The sequence below is a fragment of the Lucilia sericata genome, unplaced genomic scaffold (assembly GCF_015586225.1).
Source record: "Lucilia sericata isolate MDLA Ls3-8-SP2 unplaced genomic scaffold, ASM1558622v1 Contig001542F_arrow, whole genome shotgun sequence".
In the NCBI taxonomy this organism is placed as follows: Eukaryota; Metazoa; Arthropoda; class Insecta; order Diptera; family Calliphoridae; genus Lucilia; species Lucilia sericata.
Genome location: NW_023995466.1, coordinates 25,672 through 38,008, shown reverse-complemented (window position 1 = coordinate 38,008; position 12,337 = coordinate 25,672). Strand labels below are relative to the sequence as shown.

General features: G+C 33.0%; 1 protein-coding gene across 1 annotated transcript; it reads right to left on the bottom strand.

Moving 5' to 3' along the window:
* Positions 1-2,072: 2,072 nt before the first annotated feature.
* LOC119611841 (trypsin alpha-3-like) lies at positions 2,073-3,022 on the bottom strand. Its single transcript, XM_037967550.1, has 4 exons — positions 2,853-3,022; positions 2,507-2,780; positions 2,146-2,445; positions 2,073-2,102 (listed from the first exon to the last, which is right to left on the bottom strand). Exons 1-4 carry the CDS (start codon positions 3,020-3,022, stop codon positions 2,073-2,075), a joined length of 774 nt encoding a protein of 257 aa, XP_037823478.1.
* Positions 3,023-12,337: the final 9,315 nt, after the last annotated feature.

Sequence of the window (12,337 nt, the reverse complement as noted above, 5' to 3'; positions counted from 1 at the left end):
AACTAGAACTGAACTAGAACTGAACTAGAACTGAACTAGAACTGAACTAGAACTGAACTAGAACTGAACTAGAACTGAACTAGAACTGAACTAGAACTGAACTAGAACTGAACTAGAACTGAACTAGAACTGAACTAGAACTGAACTAGAACTGAACTAGAACTGAACTAGAACTGAACTAGAACTGAACTAGAACTGAACTAGAACTGAACTAGAACTGAACTAGAACTGAACTAGAACTGAACTAGAACTGAACTAGAACTGAACTAGAACTGAACTAGAACTGAACTAGAACTGAACTAGAACTGAACTAGAACTGAACTAGAACTGAACTAGAACTGAACTAAAACTGAACTAGAACTGAACTATATCTGAACTATAACTGAACTATAACTAAACTAGAACTGAACTAGAATTGAACTAGAACTGAACTAGAACTGAACTAGAACTGAACTAGAACTAGAACTGAACTAGAACTGAACTAGAACTGAACTAGAACTGAACTAGAACTGAACTAGAACTGAACTAGAACTGAACTAGAACTGAACTAGAACTGAACTAGAACTGAACTAGAACTGAACTAGAACTGAACTAGAACTGAACTAGAACTGAACTAGAACTGAACTAGAACTGAACTAGAACTGAACTATAACTAAACTAGAACTGAATTGAACTAGAACTGAACTAGAACTGAATTAGAACTGAACTAGAATTGAACTAGAACTGAACTAGTACTGAACTAGAACTGAACTAGAACTGAACAAGAACTGAACTAGAACTGAACTAGAACTGAACTGAACTAGAACTGAACTAGAACTGAACTAGAACTGAACTGGAACTGAACTAGAACTGAACTAGATCTGAACTAGAACTGAACTAGAATTGAACTAGAACTGAACTAGTACTGAACTAGAACTGAACTAGAACTGAACTAGAACTGAACTAGATCTGAACTAGAACTGAACTAGAACTGAACTAGAACTGAACTAGAACTGAACTAGAACTGAACTAGAACTGAACTAGAACTGAACTAGAACTGAACTAGAACTGAACTAGGACTGAACTAGAACTGAACTAGAACTGAACTAGAACTGAACTAGAACTGAACTAGAACTGAAATAGAACTGAACTAGAACTGAACTAGAACTGAACTAGAACTGAACTAGAACTGAACAAGAACTGAACTAGAACTGAACTAGAACTGAACTAGAACTGAACTAGAACTGAACTAGAACTGAACTAGAACTGAACAAGAACTGAACTAGAACTGAACTAGAATTGAACTAGAACTAACCTATAACTTAACCGGAATAGGGCAGAGTATAAAGCAATTCATTATATTATATGTAGTGGTAGCCAGTAGTGTACTTTAACGTAGTACTCATTAGAGATGTTATTTACAATCACACAAACTCCATTTTTTTTACCGAAGTGCATCACCAAAACCATATTTAAACAACCTATTAAACAAATGCTTTTCGATTAAAGAAATCTTAAAGAAGTACAATAAAATACAGATACTATTTATTAACAAAAACAATTTTCTTAATTGTTTGGGAAAATTGCAACAGTCGTCCAATCATATTATTTAATGTTTAACTACAAAGAAAGCTTTAATAAAAAAATAAAAACTTTTTTTACCGAAGAACACTGAATGAACAAAATTACACATTTTATTTTAATTAATGACTCGAAAACACGCAGAAATTAGCCATGGCTAAATGCCAGTCCATTAACAATTGGTGGTAATAAACGGGCAAAGTTTTAGCAAAACTAAAAGATAAAGGCTTAAAAGGTCTGGCTTAAAGCCGTGATAAACGGTATTTTATATAAAAAATTAAGAAAAAAAAAAAAACAGTAAAAACTTTAAAACAAAATTGCCTTTAAGGAACAACAGTTTCAGGTACAAATAATTTAAATAAAACTTTTTCTTAATTGCCATAACACAAATTTTGAAAGATTAAAGTGGACTTGTAGTGAAGAAAAAGAAACATTTCAAAAATGATATTTAAATGTTTTGTATAAGGGAAGGTATGCTCATAGATCTTATAAATAAAGAAAAAAACGTTACATTATTTTTCATATTTATTAAATTGCATAAACTGTTAGGAATGAAAACAAAATAATAAGTTTATTTATAACTACAATCCTAAAACCAGCATTTAAATGTTTTTCAATCCACTCCCGATTATACCAAACATCCGTATACAAACTGGGCAAACGATTTCTACCACAACCTATGGTCCAAGAAATAACACCCGTTAACTCATTATTACAGATCAAAGGCCCACCGCTATCACCACGACAGGGATCTTCATCGTAATTCAAACTATCACCTGCACATAAAATACCTTTATGATAATGTTCGCGTAGAAAATATTTACATTCTGAAGGTTCATATAGCCTAACATTGACATGAAAGGGTAAAGCGGCTAAAGGACCCTTCTAAAGAGGAAAGCATTTCTACAGTATTTTTTTTTTTTTATTATTGTTGGATTATGATTACCACTATCATTCGTCCCCAACCTATGATAATGCAACTTGTATTATATACCGGTGGTCCCGTTGGCATTTTAATAATTTGTATATTTTCATTATCCTCGGGAATTTCTCCTTTTAAATGAATTATTGCTATATCATCTTTATTGTTGCGTATATAGTTTGTATTAGCCGTTAGACTTTTGGCAGGAAATTGTACGGTTGTTGCGATGGGCACTAAACGATTAGGTGTTCCAGCCACTAGCAGTAAACGACGGGCTCGAGTTAATACTCTTCTTTTACTAAAATGACGATAAAAATTATGTCAATTGTGAAAAAATAATATAGATCTCAAAAATTTGTTCAATATTTACTCCATTACACAATGGGCTGATGTTAATACGGCCGTTTTCGATATAATCGTGCCTGCACAAAAGTGATTATCTCCAAAATATCTTTGTGGGTTACGAGAACGTATTGAAACCATGTAGCTGACAAGTTTGAATGTAGACGGTTCTCGATTTCCTCCCGATATATAGTACATCGGCAATAAATTGCTATTTGAGGATTTCAGAGCATTATTTTGCTCTAGGAACCAGCAAATTAGGAACAATTTAAAAAATAATGTTTCCATTTTTTACAATATTTTATTAATTTAAATAATTAATAACAAAATTAAAAACTTTTGTGTCAAATCAGTATAGAGCTACTAATCATTCCGATCCGAATAAAGAATTGAACTGGAAAGAACTGGAACTTGAACTGAAACTAGAACTGGAACTAGAACGAACCAAACTAGAACTGAACTAATGAACTGAACTAGAACTGAACTAGAACTGAACTAGAAACTGAACTAGACTGTAACTATAACTGAACTAGAACTGACTAGAACTGAACTAGAACTGAACTAGAACTGAACTAGAACTGAACTAGAACTGAACTATAACTGAACTAGAACTGAACTAGAACTGAACTAGAACTGAACTATAAATGAACTATAACTGAATTTTCTAGAACTGAACCTATAAACTGAACTAGAACTGAACTAGAACTGACTAGAACGGAACTGAACTGAACTAGAACTGACTAGAACTGAACTAGAACTGACCTAGAACGAACTGAACTGAACAGAACTGAACTAGAACTGAATAACCTGAACTAGAACTGAACTAGAAACTGAAATAGAACGAACTAGAACTGAACTAGAACCGAACTAAACTGAACTAGAACTGAACTAGAACTGAACTAGAACTGACTAGACTGACTAAACTGAACTAAAACTAGAACGAACTGACTAAAGAACTGAACTGACTGACTGACTAGAACTGACTAAATAACTAGAACTGAACAGAACTGAACTAGAACTGAACTAGAACTGAACTAGAACTGAACTAGAACTGAACTAAACTGAACTAGAACTGAACTAGAACTGAACTAGAACTGAACTAGACTGAACTAGAACTGAACTAGAACTGACTAGACTGACGAGAACTGAACTAGAACTGAACTAGAACTGAACTAGAACTGAACTAGAACTGAACTAGAACTGAACTAGAACTGAACTAGAACTGAACTAGAACTGAACTAGAACTGAACTAGAACTGAACTAGAACTGAACTAGAACTGAACTAGAACGGAACTAGAACTGAACTAGAACTGAACTAGAACTGAACTAGAACTGAACTAGAAACTGAACTGACCTAGAACTAACTAGAAACTGACTAGAACTGAACTAGAAACTGAACTAGAAACTGAACTAGAACTGAACTAGAACTGAACTAGAACTGAACTAGAACTGAACTAGACTGAACTGAACTAGAACTGAACTAGAACTGAACTAGAACTGAACTAGAACTGAACTAGAATGACTGAACTAGAACTGACTAGACTGAACTAGAACTGAACGAGAACTGAAACTAGAACTGAACTAGAACTGAAACTAGAACTGAACTAGAACTGAACTAGAACTGAACTAGAAACTGAACTAGAAACTGAACTAGAACTGAACTAGAACTGAACTAGAACTGAACTAGAACTGAACTAGAACTGAACTAGAACTGAACTAGAACTGAACTAGAACTGAACTAGAACTGAACTAGAACTGAACTAGAACTGAACTAGAACTGAACTAGAACTGAACTAGAACTGAACTAGAACTGAACTAGAACTGAACTAGAACTGAACTAGAACTGAACTAGAACTGAACTAGAACTGAACTAGAACTGAACTAGAACTGAACTAGAACTGAACTAGAACTGAACTAGAACTGAACTAGAACTGAACTAGAACTGAACTAGAACTGAACTAGAACTGAACTAGAACTGAACTAGGAACTAGAACTGAACTAGAACTGAACTAGAACTGAACTAGAACTGAACTAGAACTGAACTAGAACTGAACTAGAACTGAACTAGAACTGAACTGAACTAGAACTGAACTAGAACTGAACTAGAACTGAACTAGAACTGAACTAGAACTGAACTAGAACTGAACTAGAACTGAACTAGAACTGAAACTAGAACTGAACTAGAACTGAACTAGACTGAACTAGAACTGAACTAGAACTGACTAGAACTGAACTAGAACTGAACTAGAACTGAACTAAAGACTGAACTAGAACTGAACTAGAACTGAACTAGAACTGAACTAGAACTGAACTAGAACTGAACTAGAACTGAACTAGAACTGAACTAGAACTGAACTAGAACTGAACTAGAACGGAACTAGAACTGAACTAGAACTGACTAGAACGACTAGAACTGAACTAGAACTGAACTAGAACTGACTAGAACTGAACTAGAACTGAACTAGAACTGAACTGAACTGAACTAGAACTGAACTAGAACTGAACTAGAACTGAACTAGAACTGACTATAACTGAACTAGAACTGAACTAGAACTGAACTAGAACTGAATAGAACTGAACTAGAACGAACTAGAACTGACTAGGAACTGAACTAGAACTAACTAGAACTGAACTGAAGTACTGAACTAGAACTGAACTAGAACTGAACTAGAACTGAACTAGAACTGAACTAGAACTGAACTAGAACTGAACTAGAACTGAACTAGAACTGAACTAGAACTGAACTAGAACTGAACTAGAACTGAACTAGAACTGAACTAGAACTGAACTAGAACTGAAGTAGAACTGAACTAGAACTGAACTAGAACTGAACTAGAACTGAACTAGAACTGAACTAGAACTGAACTAGAACTGAACTAGAACTGAACTAGAACTGAACTAGAACTGAACTAGAACTGAACTAGAACTGAACTAGAACTGAACTAGAACTGAACTAGAACTGAACTAGAACTGAACTAGAACTGAACTAGAACTGAACTAGAACTGAACTAGAACTGAACTAGAACTGAACTAGAACTGAACTAGAACTGAACTAGAACTGAACTAGAACTGAACTAGAACTGAACTAGAACTGAACTAGAACTGATGTAGATCTGAACGATCTCGGATTTAAATCGCAATTAACAGGCGAAGACAAGAGTGCTGTGGATAAACTAATAGTAGACTAATTAATAGTGCGAAATCTGCGGTACAATAATCTTGTATCTTAGCTATCCTTCCTTTAGTTAGGGTTTTTTATTTATTACCGTAATTGCATGCAAATATAACACATACTATGGCCACAACCCAAAATGTAGTTTCTGTTTAATTATTTTTTGGTTTAAGGCCAATTTTTGAATGAAAAAAGCATTAAGTTTTAATACACTCAGTTACACGTGCTCAAGCCTAAACCAAAAACAATCCCTTAAAAAACCAAGGTTTACTCCTCTTTAATTTCACATAATTTTTGACTTTAATTTTATTTAATAACATTAGTTTATGGCGATTTCTTCTTCAACTTTTTTTTGAGAGGCTGTAACCAAACATAAACTGAAACCAACAATTAAAGCCTGTTGGCAAGAAGATTTTTTACAAAAGAAAAAAAGACTTTTTTGCAAAATAAATAAAGATAATTAAAAATACCTCCAAGAATATGGCAATATTCTTGTATGTAAAAAAATGTCCCTTAAATAATAATAATATTGATATAAAGGATTTTTTAATAACTTGGCAATAGCACGCACTATTCTTCAAAAAAAAAAAAAGGAAATTTTAAAACTAATGAAGACATCATGCAATATGTTGCCTTTAATTTCTTTTTCTTATCGATATTGATTTTTAATAAACTTTTAAGATTCTCTTTAATAATTTCTTCACCGATCCCTCAAATTATGTGTGTGCTGTTAACACAAGCATAAAATTTTGTGAAAAAAATCATAAAAAATCGAAAATATTTTGGTAGTTCTTTAGCACCTGCAGACATAATTTTGTCTGCATGTCATAAATAAATTAGCTTTAGTTATTTAATATTATTTTTGCAAGTTAATAAGGCAAAAACGGCAGTCCATATCATATTCTATAATGACAATATTTGGCTTTTTTGGGCAATTTTTCTTAAAATTTATTTTTTTTTACTAAACATGTTCACTACTGTATTGATAATATCGCAAGAAAAAATTTGTTCAAAAGTGTTAAATTACCTACAAATTATAAAAAAATATCCTAAAATACTAATAAATATAACAAGTAATAAAATATTTTTAAATATGAAGGTAATTTTGGAAAATTTTGCAACGTTTTATTTTCATACAGCTACAAAAACAAAAGACTTAAGAAACAAGCACAGAATAGCAGTATAGCGAAATCTATAACTGAACTGAAACTAAACTAAGTAGAACTGAACTAGTATAGTGATGTACACAATTATTTTCCATTATTTTAAATTAATTTCCCTCAATATCCAAATTTCAATATTTTCCAAAATAAAGTCATCAATGTGTAATAGCGACACACCGACTTACATACATATTTCGACATACAAGCACACTTTAAAGTTCATGAAAAACATTAACTACAACAAAATTTTTTAACAATTCTTTTACCTTGTTAAGATTATAAACTGCAGCAAAAAATCGGGGAAAAAAACTACACAATGCATGTGGCACATAATTAGAAATTCGCTAAAAACACCAACAAAATTAACAACAACAAAAAAAGATTCACTTTGCAACATGTTACTTTAACATAAATTGCTAGAATTGTACGAATAGAACCAGCCTACACACATAATTCATCCTCATAATACTTCCAACCACATCTAGTCAGAAGTGGTGGAAGTATTATGCCTGGGGAATAAAGTGAATTACTGTTGCACACATGTATCACCGCATATTTTCTTTATGGCCAAAGAGTCGCATAGACCAAAGTCCAAGAGACGACAGTCTTAGTGCCAGAGTTAATTCCTGTGGCTTATTTCTGCAGTTTTTATCTGAAACAGAAATCCCGACTTTAGTTGGCAGCCGTTGTTTGCAAGTTTTCCTCGTTTTATTTTAATTTCAAACTAAAATACTAGTAAAGTTAGGAATTATTTTGTTTTTTTTCGGGTGGTATTAGGAGGCTAAAAAGGAAGGCTACTATATACTACATGTTTGTGGAATCAAATAATTTTTATCGAAAATCCTTAAGATTAAAGTTCAGTTCTGCTCTAGTTCTGTTCTAGTTCTGTTCTAGTTCTGTTCTAGTTCTGTTCTAGTTCTGTTCTAGTTCTGTTCTAGTTCTGTTCTAGTTCTGTTCTAGTTCTGTTCTAGTTCTGTTCTAGTTCTGTTCTAGTTCTGTTCTAGTTCTGTTCTAGTTCTGTTCTAGTTCTGTTCTAGTTCTGTTCTAGTTCTGTTCTAGTTCTGTTCTGTTCTAGTTCTGTTCTAGTTCTGTTCTAGTTCTGTTCTGTTCTGTTCTAGTTCTGTTCTAGTTCTGTTCTAGTTCTGTTCTAGTTCTGTTCTAGTTCTGTTCTAGTTCTGTTCTAGTTCTGTTCTAGTTCTGTTCTAGTTCTGTTCTAGTTCTGTTCTAGTTCTGTTCTAGTTCTGTTCTAGTTCTGTTCTAGTTCTGTTCTAGTTCTGTTCTAGTTCTGTTCTAGTTCTGTTCTAGTTCTGTTCTAGTTCTGTTCTAGTTCTGTTCTAGTTCTGTTCTAGTTCTGTTCTAGTTCTGTTCTAGTTCTGTTCTAGTTCTGTTCTAGTTCTGTTCTAGTTCTGTTCTAGTTCTGTTCTAGTTCTGTTCTAGTTCTGTTCTAGTTCTGTTCTAGTTCTGTTCTAGTTCTGTCTAGTTCTGTTCTAGTTCTGTTCTAGTTCTGTTCTAGTTCTGTTCTAGTTCTGTTCTAGTTCTGTTCTAGTTCTGTTCTAGTTCTGTTCTAGTTCTGTTCTAGTTCTGTTCTAGTTCTGTTCTAGTTTGTCTAGTTCTGTTCTAGTTCTGTTCTAGTTCTGTTCTAGTTCTGTTCTAGTTCTGTTCTAGTTCTGTTCTAGTTCTGTTCTAGTTCTGTTCTAGTTCTGTTCTAGTTCTGTTCTAGTTTGTTCTAGTTCTGTTCTAGTTCTGTTCTAGTTCTGTTCTAGTTCTGTTCTAGTTCTGTTCTAGTTCTGTTCTAGTTCTGTTCTATTTGTTCTAGTTCTGTTCTAGTTCTGTTCTAGTTCTGTTCTGTTCTGTTCTAGTTCTGTTCTAGTTCTGTTCTAGTTCTGTTCTAGTTCTGTTCTAGTTCTGTTCTAGTTCTGTTCTAGTTCTGTTCTAGTTCTGTTCTAGTTCTGTTCTAGTTCTGTTCTAGTTCTGTTCTAGTTCTGTTCTAGTTCTGTTCTAGTTCTGTTCTAGTTCTGTTCTAGTTCTGTTCTAGTTCTGTTCTAGTTCTGTTCTAGTTCTGTTCTAGTTCTGTTCTAGTTCTGTTCTAGTTCTGTTCTAGTTCTGTTCTAGTTCTGTTCTAGTTCTGTTCTAGTTCTGTTCTAGTTCTGTTCTAGTTCTGTTCTAGTTCTGTTCTAGTTCTGTTCTAGTTCTGTTCTAGTTCTGTTCTAGTTCTGTTCTAGTTCTGTTCTAGTTCTGTTCTAGTTCTGTTCTAGTTCTGTTCTGTTCTAGTTCTGTTCTAGTTCTGTTCTAGTTCTGTTCTAGTTCTGTTCTAGTTCTGTTCTAGTTCTGTTCTAGTTCTGTTCTAGTTCTGTTCTAGTTCTGTTCTAGTTCTGTTCTAGTTCTTCTAGTTCTGTTCTAGTTCTGTTCTAGTTTCTGTTCTAGTTCTGTTCTAGTTCGTTCTAGATCTGTTCTAGTTCTGTTCTAGTTCTGTTCTCGTTCTGTTCTAGTTCTGTTCTTAGTCTGTTCTAGTTCTGTTCTAGTTCTGTTCTAGTTCTGTTCTAGTTCTGTTCTAGTTCTGTTCTAGTTCTGTTCTAGTTCTGTTCTAGTTCTGTTCTAGTTCGGTTCTAGTTCTGTTCTAGTTCTTGTCTAGTTCTGTTCTAGTTCTGTTCTAGTTCTGTTCTAGTTCTGTTCTAGTCTGTCTAGTTCTGTTTTAGTTCTGTTCTATTTTGTTCTTTTCTGTTCTGTTCTCTTCTAGTTCTGTTCTTTTTCTATTCTAGCTCTAGTCTTGTTCTGTTTTAGTTATCTTAAATTCTAGACGACCCTTTGTAGAGTATTCGAAAAAAAATTTTCTTTATGGCACATGATTCTCTATAAATTTAATTGTTTCAGTGTGTTTGTTGGTATATTCGATGTAAGCCATTGTGTCTGAGTTTTTTTTTTTTTTTTCTTTTTTAACAGCAAGAAAACATCTTGGTCAGAACAAGTGCGTGGGCCAAGCTCCACTAAACTGGCCAGACTTTTAGACAAACAATTCACGCAGCTGCAATTTAAATTGTTTTTCATTTTCTGTTTGTACTCTCTAGTGATCTTCTTACTTGTTTAGTATGTGTTGCTGTTTCTTTATTTTTTTCTATAGAATAAATAACAACTATTTCTAAAAAAGGGTTTTATTATATTTTTTCTTTACTATTTTATTATTCTAGGAAACCTAAAGCTTTTGCCAACTTTGCACAGAGACATCTGTGTCTGGGCATCTCTTGCAATTGTTAAGCCTCCTTGTTTGCCGCAAGAACAATTTCTTTCTATGACTTTTGCAGTTGAGATATGTGTGCATGGGTTGCAGCTGCAGGCGGTAAGTTTAGACAAATAGAATAAGATTGAGGAAATAAAAGAATCCAGCGCAAAACGACCACGATCACAAGCGTTTGTCAAAAGCGTTATTTTATGTGATACATAGAAGAGTGCAGTGGAATTCTTTGAAATTAACTAAATTTAATTATAAACAGGTGTTAATATGTTGATTGGGTATTGGCAACAAAACCAATAAGGAAATTCTGGTATAAGTTTTTTTTTTTAAATTTATTTTCTTTAAAAATTCCGAGAAGATATTGGAAAAGAAACTAAGTTTTACAATTAAATAGATTCTTTCTATTTGAGAGAATGTCCTTTTCAGTTATGCTCTTTCCAACTAATGGACAGATTTGTGCAGTAGAAATCTACGAATACTAATAGAAAACAAATTAAGTATTCTGAATTTTCCATTCATGGAATTTAAACACAATTAAAAAAAGTATTTTATTATTACTAGTAAATACTATACTATCATAAAAACGTGTCTATGTAAATCTTTTTAGCGCAACTAAACAAACAAACAAAAATTACAAACAAAACATACTTCAGCAACATTTTAAAAGTTCACAAGACTTTTAACAGGAATCGATAACAGCTCAAATAAAAAACATACAAGTGTTAATAATACAAGGTATTTTAAGTGTTAAATATATTAAAAAAAAATAACAACCCAAGAACACAACAAAACCAAGCAAAAAAAAAAATACTAAGAATGTTGCACAAATACGAGAAAATGTGCAAATAAAACGAGGTGTGTTCCCATAAACACCTTTAAGAATGTTTTTGTTTGTTTTTTCCATATTTTTTTTTGCTAAAATTTTGCTTAAACTTAAAAGGCCTAAGTGTTAATTTACATAAAATATAAAATTCAGGAAAAAATAAACAAATTGAACAAAACTGTGAATGGCGCCTTTGAGATTAACAGCTTAATGTTTGCACAACAATGGTTGGAGTTTGTGCACCAACGCACCATTGTAAAAGGGAAACATGATGTATTTTAAACTTTAATTTTTGAATGTTTACTACTTTGTAAATAGTATTTTTTTTACCGGTGGATCAAAAAATGTTTTGAAAAATGTTCTTGTTTTGCAGAGACAACACAAAAGACTTAAGACACGAACACTATTAGACAATAGAATGTTAAGGACTTATGGAAAATTAAAATAGAGCTGAACTAGAACTAAACTAGAACTGAACTAGAACTGAACTAGAACTGAACTAGAACTGAACTAGAACTTAACTAGAACTGAACTAGAACTGAACTAGAACTGAACTAGAACTGAACTAGAACTGAACTAGAACTGAACTAGAACTGAACTAGAACTGAACTAGAACTGAACTAGAACTGAACTAGAACTGAACTAGAACTGAACTAGAACTGAACTAGAACTGAACTAGAACTGAACTAGAACTGAACTAGAACTGAACTAGAACTGAACTAGAACTGAACTAGAACTGAACTAGAACTGAACTAGAACTGAACTAGAACTGAACTAGAACTGAACTAGAACTGAACTAGAACTGAACTAGAACTGAACTAGAACTGAACTAGAACTGAACTAGAACTGAACTAGAACTGAACTAGAACTGAACTAGAACTGAACTAGAACTGAACTAGAACTGAACTAGAACTGAACTAGAACTGAACTAGAACTGAACTAGAACTGAACTAGAACTGAACTAGAACTGAACTAGAACTGCACTAGAACTGAACTAGAACTGAACTAGAACTGAACTAGAAGAACTGAACTAGAACTGAACTAGAACTGAACTAGAACTGAATTAGAACTGAACTAGAACTGAACTAGAACTGAACTAGAACTGAACTAGAACTGAACTAGAACT

Bases quoted from the DNA above. Each gene is read 5' to 3' on its own strand.
- LOC119611841 (XM_037967550.1), bottom strand. From the start codon at position 3,022: ATGTACTATATATCGGGAGGAAATCGAGAACCGTCTACATTCAAACTT. The intron at 2,781-2,852 runs GTAAATATTGAA...TCGTCATTTTAG, and splicing joins TCAGCCCATTGTGTAATGGA to TAAAAGAAGAGTATTAACTC. The intron at 2,446-2,506 runs GTAATCATAATC...TTTCCTCTTTAG, and splicing joins GTTGGGGACGAATGATAGTG to AAGGGTCCTTTAGCCGCTTT.